Source organism: Gavialis gangeticus, unplaced genomic scaffold (assembly GCF_001723915.1).
Source record: "Gavialis gangeticus isolate Ggan-Ray unplaced genomic scaffold, GavGan_comp1, whole genome shotgun sequence".
NCBI lineage: Eukaryota > Metazoa > Chordata > Crocodylia > Gavialidae > Gavialis > Gavialis gangeticus.
In genome coordinates, this window is record NW_017729019.1 from 2,408,756 (window position 1) to 2,416,316 (window position 7,561).

Consider the following 7,561-nt stretch of genomic DNA (forward strand, 5'->3'; position numbering starts at 1 on the left):
CTCTGTTTTATTTTTATAAATGATGTCATCGTAATCCTGTTCTGTGTGTCCCAAGTGTGATCTTTGGTGACCTTGGCACGTTCCACTCTCCTTTGCATTCATTTTGATGAGACATAAAATGTTCCCTTTCCTGTTCAGCTGAGGATTCTGGAGTGGTCTGCCTGTATGTTAACCATGCTCTGAAGGAGGCAATCCTGTGATATTTTACAGTGCTTCATTTGGTAGAAGTAGTGACCTCAACAGTCCCTACAGTTCAGCCAATCGCAGTACATCTCCAGCTACCTCACCAACTACCTCATTGGGCACCCAGTGGCAACCTGCCTCTTCCTGTCCCACATCTGTCAGTGCGAATACTACTGCATCAGTTCGCCAGTATACTAGGTAATGGCTTGTGACTCGTTCACTTGAATCTTTAGGTAAAACAAAGTTTCAAGAGTTATGGGGAGGTGCATGTTCTGAATCCTGGAATTGTTCAGAAATGTATTCAGTCATAATCTGTTCCATGATGAGTTCTGGAAACCCATTTCAATTTAAAAAGTACATGTATTTGTAGTATGGGCAAATGTACCTTTGTAGCCACTTCGAAAGGGGAGGGGAATCTGCTACTCTAGAGTGCACAGCAGCTGTTACACTAATTTTTATATCTGCATGAGCTTGCAACCATATGAGTGGGCTAAATTGCATTAGGTTTGACCATAGGTGAAGCAAGGTTAATGTAGGAGCAGTTTTGCTATACTTGCACTGCTACAGAATTGTAGCATAACAGCTTGTACCTGTATCCTTTGATAGCAATTCAGTTGTCATTTCTGTTTATACCTGAGGTGGTTTTAGTAATGCCTATGTATCAGGAAGCAGTTGAGATTTGCATGCATACTCTTAGCTTGGTCACTTCTGACATGATTGATCAACCATTCATTCTTGCTTTTTGCACATGGAATCTAAGGTTGCTCTGAGGTTTTGAATAGGATCTTTGGGTCCATCCATTTTCCAGCTTATTCACCAGTTTAATTCTCTCAGTCTTTCCAATCACTTTCTGCCCTTTCTTCTAGATGTCCTTAAAGGTACCATTCTTTTCAGAACCAGGAGCAGAGAATCAAGGAAACGTATTGTTAATGTTCCCTTGAGGCAGTTGTCTAGTCTTGGTAGCCAATCTAGTTCCCTTAGTTTGCATCCTGTTATGTATGTCTTGTCTGTTTCAGAGTGCCATCCCGGCAACAAATTGACTCTGCTGTAGAGAAAAATACAGAGAACATCTCTGCTATCCCTCCACTAAGTGTAATCACAAATCGCACTGCACTCAGTTCTGCCAATGGTGTTACAAATGCCAGTGCTGCCGCAACTACTGGAAAGGACTCAGCTGAGGAGGCCAGGGAACGCAGAAGGTTAGTGAATAAAGTCAGTGCTTTTCATCCATGAGATCTGCATGTGTTTTATGTGGTAGTGGTACCACACCTTCTTTAGGTGCTTCCTGGTGTCGCTGGTTAATGCTCACATCTTCCAGCTTGAAGTCTTAGATTAAGTTGTCACTGGGTGTGTCTACACGTGTGCTTTAATAGCCTACATGTGCATTTGAATGGCCTATTTTACTGTGCATTACAGCATCACATTAAAAACCAAGCTAATATGCCTATGCATAGTAAAAATAGGCTACTATGCATTGTCACTAAAAAAGCATGTGCTTTCACTGCTGCACATTAGGGGAGTCTAATGCACATTAATTTAGTACTTCACATTAGAGGTACTGAATTTAGTGCACAGTAGCAAAAGTGCATTAATGAACTTATAGACGCGCTGACTGAGTTGAGATGAAAATGAGTTTGGTTTGAGCTTTTTCATTTGTGACCTCTTGAGGTACTTCATCTTGGTCTCCTGGAAACAACTCTGGTAATTAGATTTCAGTCTCTGTAGTCTTTCTGGGTACTGATTTTTATGGTTGTGTGTGATGTGAATACTTTTCTGCAGTGGACTCTGGAAATCAATGTGTTTCTTTAGTCCGAAAGCACAGAGCAGCGTCAGTTATGTAGCTATGCTCCTGGTACAAAGAGAAGGAGTTATTAAACGTAAGCTGAATCTCTATGTGGTTGCCATACAGTCAGTGACATTCACAGTACCAGCATTTTACAAATTGTTTTAATGATGAGGCTGGTATAACCTCTTATCACATGAAGTTACTTTTAAATTTCAAAAGAAATAATCCTGAGGTAGCAATTTGTAAGGAAAGCTTATCATGTATCAGTACATACAGAACAACAAATGCACAGCGTTCATTCTTGTGAACAAGTTAAATGTGCCAGAACTATTTCTCCTAGTGGTGCCACACCAAAAAAAATCATAAAACAAACAGCAATACTAAATTGTAATATTTTTACTATGCAGCCTGCTCTGGAAGGAGATAAAGTAACTCAACAGGAGAGCAGTGCTTGTGGGAATTAGATTTCTGTAAACTTTTTTTTTTTTTTTTTTGGTCTTAAAAGTCCCAGTTCTCCCAAGTAGATATGGTTCTGTATTAAGCTAAGTATTGCCAGAAAATGAAAGAGGAGGTGAGCTGTAATAGAAATTGTCAGTTCTTTACTTCACAGAGCCATACAATCTGTGTTTGGCTATAGGATCATCTGTTCAGGCAGCTTATAACTAACCTCTCTCTCTTTCAGTTGTAGTAAATCTGAGAAAGGGAGCTAGAGTATTCTTTTTCAACAAGTACTTGAACTCAAGCAAATAGATTCTCCCAAGCTACTATAGCCAAGGCTCTCATGGTGCAGTGAGCTTTTTGCATGGGTAAGAGTACAATAAGGGCTTGCCTTCTCAGGGAACTGACCTGAAATACCTATTGCAGGGTACCTGAACTGTGCTATCACCTTGTATGGGCAAATTTTATTTCACAGGAGTAGTACCTGTGTCCAGGTGAAATAAGCTGACTTGCATAAGGAAATCTTAGTGAAAAATGTGTTTATTTACATGGGCAGTTAAAATGGAGTAGCAATTCCCATTTTAAATTTATAGCTTGTTTTGTTTTGCTGTAGCATCCCAGTGTAGGTAAGCCTGAAATGAAATTATAGTGGCTTTGGATTCTTCACAGAAATGTTTTCACCCAAATGCATGTTCCTGACATTACCTACAGAGAAAAATATTTTGTCGATGCCAAAATTTGAAGCAGCTATTAACCTTCTCATTAATAAATTGAGCGACTGTGGCATTGATGCCTACACAGTTGGATGGGGCAAAAATTGGCTGATGGGGCGCACCCAGAGAGTGGTGGTGGACGTGTCATACTCAACCTGGCGGGATGTGAATAGTGGGGTCCCCCAGGGCTTGGTCCCGGGGCCTACACTGTTCAAATCTTCATCAGCGACTTGGATGAGGGGGTGGAAAACATGTTGTCCAAGTTTGCCGAAGACACCAAGATGTGGGGAGAGGTAGGCACGTTCGAAGGGAGAGAGAGGCTGCAATTAGATTTAGACAGACTATAGGAGTTGGCAGATGGTAACAGGATGGGGTTCAACGTAGATAAATGCAGGGTGCTGCACCTGGGGAGAAGGAATCCATAGCATACATACAAGGTGGGGAGTTCCCCCCCTTGTGAGCACAGAGGCGGAAAGGGATCTTGGAGTCATTATCAACTCCAAGGTGAATGTGAGCCGCCAATGCCAGACCACAGCCAGCAAAGCCAACCGCACCTTGTCGTGCATCCAAAGATGCATCTCAAGCCGGTCCAGAGAGGTGATACTTCCCCTCTATGCGACATTGGTCAGGCCACAATTGGAGTACTGCATCCAGTTCTGGGCACCGCACTTTAAGAAGGATGTGGCCAACCTAGAGAGGGTTCAGAGGAGGGCCACCCGCTTGGTTGGAGGCCAATGGGGCAGGCCCTATGAGGAGAGGCTGAGGGACCTGAACCTGTTCAGCCTCAGCAAGCAGAAGCTGAGGGGGGGATTTGGTGGCTGCCTGTGAACTCGTTAGGGGAGATCAGCAGCAAATAGGAAGGGCCCTATTCCCCCCAGCAGCACCTGGGTTGATGAGGAACAATGGCCAGAAGCTGCTGAAGGACAGGTTCAGATTAGAGATTAGGAGACACTATTTCACTGTTAGGGTGGCTAGGATCTGGAACCAACTTCCTAGGGAAGTGGTCCTCACTCCTCCCTTGGGTAAATTCAAAAAGAGGTTGGACGAACACCTGTCTGAGGTCGTGTGATCCCAGCGTGTGCTCCTACCAGTGGTGGGGGGGTCAGACTAGATCTGTTCAGGTCCCTTCTGACCCCAGGCTACTACGAAACTATTACTGCTTTAATATTTATTGCACAATTTAATACACGTAAGCATTGTAGGATGCATTGATATTTTGTGAGTAGTCTTCACTGAAATCTGGTCATTGTAAGAAGAAAAAATCTTGCTTCTTCCAGCTGATGGTTTGCTCAGTAGTTCCTCCATGTTTTCATTAGTGCATTGCTTTGGTGGGTTCAGACTGCCTTTGCTAATGTGGAGTCACAAGTAGCTGGGGTAGTGGGACAGAGGACTGCTTGCAGCTTTTGAATGGGGTTCTGGGAATTGCAAAAGCCAGTTGTGTAATCCAAATGGAAAAGCGTTCTTTTGAAAATAAGCCAGTTTGTTAAAGGAAAATGGGTAACAGTTGCTGGGAAGCACTATATGGATTTCAGCTCCCAGTGGCAGCTGTCACAATAGCATGTTCATGTAGTTCAGTGTTTCTAAAGTTCCAGGTTTCTCTTAGCAACAGTGACAACATAAACAAGCCCACTGGCTAATATTAGATCATTGAGATGTCTCTATAATATAAATTGCCTTTCTAAAGCCAAAAGATTAAAGTGAAATGCTCTTTTAGGTTTTGGGAAGAATGACTGGCAGGGTGGTCTGGGATGATCTTCTTTCTCCACTGAATACCAGTATGCCCTTTGTCTTGGATTCTGAAATATCATGCCATCTGTCTTGCAGTATCTTTACCACTGTGTTCTTGTTAACTGTGTTGATTGGCAAAAGCTAGAATAGTCACTTGCACATCACAAATAAATTCCATGTCGTTCCTTTAAAGGGCACAGGCAGGATCCATTCAGTGGAGAGATTCTGTGCAGTTTGTATAAAGCCAGGACGATTGGGAGTGGGGGAGGAACTTGTTTGTTAAATCCAGTCAACCCTCTAATGGTATGTTCTTGTGTTCCCCCCGCCCCCTAATTTTATTGCAACATTGCACCATTCTGTGTTTGAACGTGCTTGGTGGAAGCTTCCTTTGCATCATGCGCTGCCCCAACTTTCTTGACAGCAGATATTTTCTTTCACACGGTTGTAGAAGCTGGAGATGGTGATTGCCCAATGGGCCATCTGGACGTTCGTCTACCAGGGCAGTACCATTTCCTCTTGTAAATCTGTCGATCCCATCTAGCTTTACAGTTTGTAATGGAATAGTTTCCTGAAAGGCTTGAATTATAGGCTCATGCAAACCATATATAAAAGACATTGCACAAAATTCTTTTCCATATATAAGAGAGTAATAGATCTTTCCTTGGTTTTTGTTCTTCAGTAGAAGTGGATAGTAAGGGCTTTGTAGATTTTCTGTTAGTTGCAGTCTCTCTCTGGTGAACTGATTGTCTGCTGCTTCTGAGGTGTAGTGGCGACCCCTATTGCCTATAAGAAATTCTTAATATTTACAGCAGGAGCTCCCATTGCTGCTACTGCTGTTGCAGTGATTTCTCTCAGTTGTTAATAGTTTTAATGATCACTTGCCCTTGAATTGTGTCTGTTACTGCAGAACTTGTTAGGTTGGGACTGTGTTCACTGCCCCATATCACGTTAACTTGCACAGAAAACATCTTACTTGTTCAGCGTGCAGATCCTAATGTACCTCTTAGATCAGAGGTTTCCAACCACCGGGCCACAGGCTGGTACCAGGCTGCAAAGGTTGGCTGCCTTGTTGTGGTGCGAGCTCTCTGCTTGCACCCCTATCTGTCTGCCCATGTGAGCAGCTTCCGCCACTGGCAGTCGTGTGCAGAGTTAAAGCTGGGCAGTGGGGCAGCCCCGGGGGGGAAGCAGCTGGCTTCGTGTGTCCCGTCCTGCTCCCTTGCCAGTCCGCAGGTTGGGAACCAGTGTCGTAGATGGACTGCCAGGTAGATGTTGCTGAGCCAGAACCTTCCTGGATGTTAGTTGCCTAGATATTGTTTCAAGTGCCTTGCTGATATTGGAAGGTTTCAGAGAACTCAGACTATCATCCAGACAGGGCTGATTCAGAAAAGGCTGTTAAATCTTTTGGGACCCCACCCCAAAATCCAAGTGAGGCTGAAACATAGTGTGAATGCCATTGCTTGTAGTGAATTTTCACATACTAAAGGAAAGCTCATCCTGCATTACTTTTCGAAAGGCAGAGGCAAGCCCCCGTAAAGTTTTGTGGTCCCCTAGGAACAGTGTAAAGGGATACCCCTGGATTTGAAATCCAGTCTATTTTATGCAAGTTAGAATTAGTGTAGCTAATTGCCCCCACCACTTTGAAACTCTTCTGCCAACTTGTCTAGACAATTGCAGCTTTTATTCAAGTGTTTTCTCACACATTCCACGTGAAACATCTGTCCAAACAGAAAATAGTGTTGACTGCTTACAGTTCACTGTAGACAGCCAAGTACATGGTTTAGTTCCTTTTTTTTCTTCCCCATGTTCTCGTGTCAAACAGTAGAAAAAGCACGTAGAAGAATTGGGTCTGCCTCCTTTATGACTCCAAGGTCAAATCTCAAATCTAGCATTGGTTGCTCTCTATTTCTCCTTGAAAGAATTAGATGTGATATTAGGGAAGGGGTGTGATGTTAGAGTAGAGACCTTCTACAGTTGAGCAGAGTTGACTGTCATTTGGTCAAATGTCTCTGTTTTCCTTTCCTTTTAATTCCAATGGGATTTCCAGGGATCTAGTAGCATCATGTAGACTAAATTCTGTAATGTGTATTAATAACTGAGGCCTATGACCTCCCTCATCAACTTTGTTAGACAAGCAGTTTTGGCAAGACTGTTTACCTCGTGATTCTTCTCTCATCAAAATTCAGAACACAATGGCTCTTAGTAGAAGTTTGGATGCCTGGCATGGTTTTAACCCTCAATGTTATCTTGTTACTTTCCGAACCACATGGAATCTGGTCTCCAGGGAGGTAGGCGAGAATATTAAGATTTTTTTTTTTTTTAATGTTCTTCCCATTTGGTAGGCCCCCAAACAATCATTTAATGTTCTTCCCATTTGGTAGGCCCCAAAACAATCATTGAGCATCTTACTACAGGCTTGCACATTTTAGAGAGCCAGGACTTCATAATCTAAAGCATTTAATTTGCGTGAACATTCATAATTCTCCTTGTAAAAATGTATTGGAATCTTAAATGTTTAAGTTTGTATGCCCTGTGCTCATTAGAAGGGGAAGAGTTTTTTTTTTCCTTGTGTCAAACTGTGGGCAAGCGAAGGACAGCAACAAGTTAAAAGGTATCTTTGTACTTCAAGCGAGCAATCATTCCGTGTCTACTGTTGAAGGCTCTTATCTGCCATGTTTTTACAGTTAATCTCTTACAGATAAAGTTGTCCCTTTTT

The 7,561-nt window shown here is 42.8% G+C and overlaps 1 protein-coding gene across 1 annotated transcript in view; it reads left to right on the forward strand.

Annotated features, from left to right (window-relative positions):
* The window catches only part of PPP1R12B (protein phosphatase 1 regulatory subunit 12B), a 184,517-nt gene that overhangs the window by 64,961 nt on the left and 111,995 nt on the right, over positions 1 to 7,561 (forward strand). The window contains exons 12-13 of the mRNA XM_019513819.1: positions 211 to 381; positions 1,200 to 1,382. Of these exons, the coding sequence (XP_019369364.1) occupies positions 211 to 381; positions 1,200 to 1,382 (354 nt within the window). The remainder of the gene's footprint in view (positions 1 to 210; positions 382 to 1,199; positions 1,383 to 7,561) is intronic.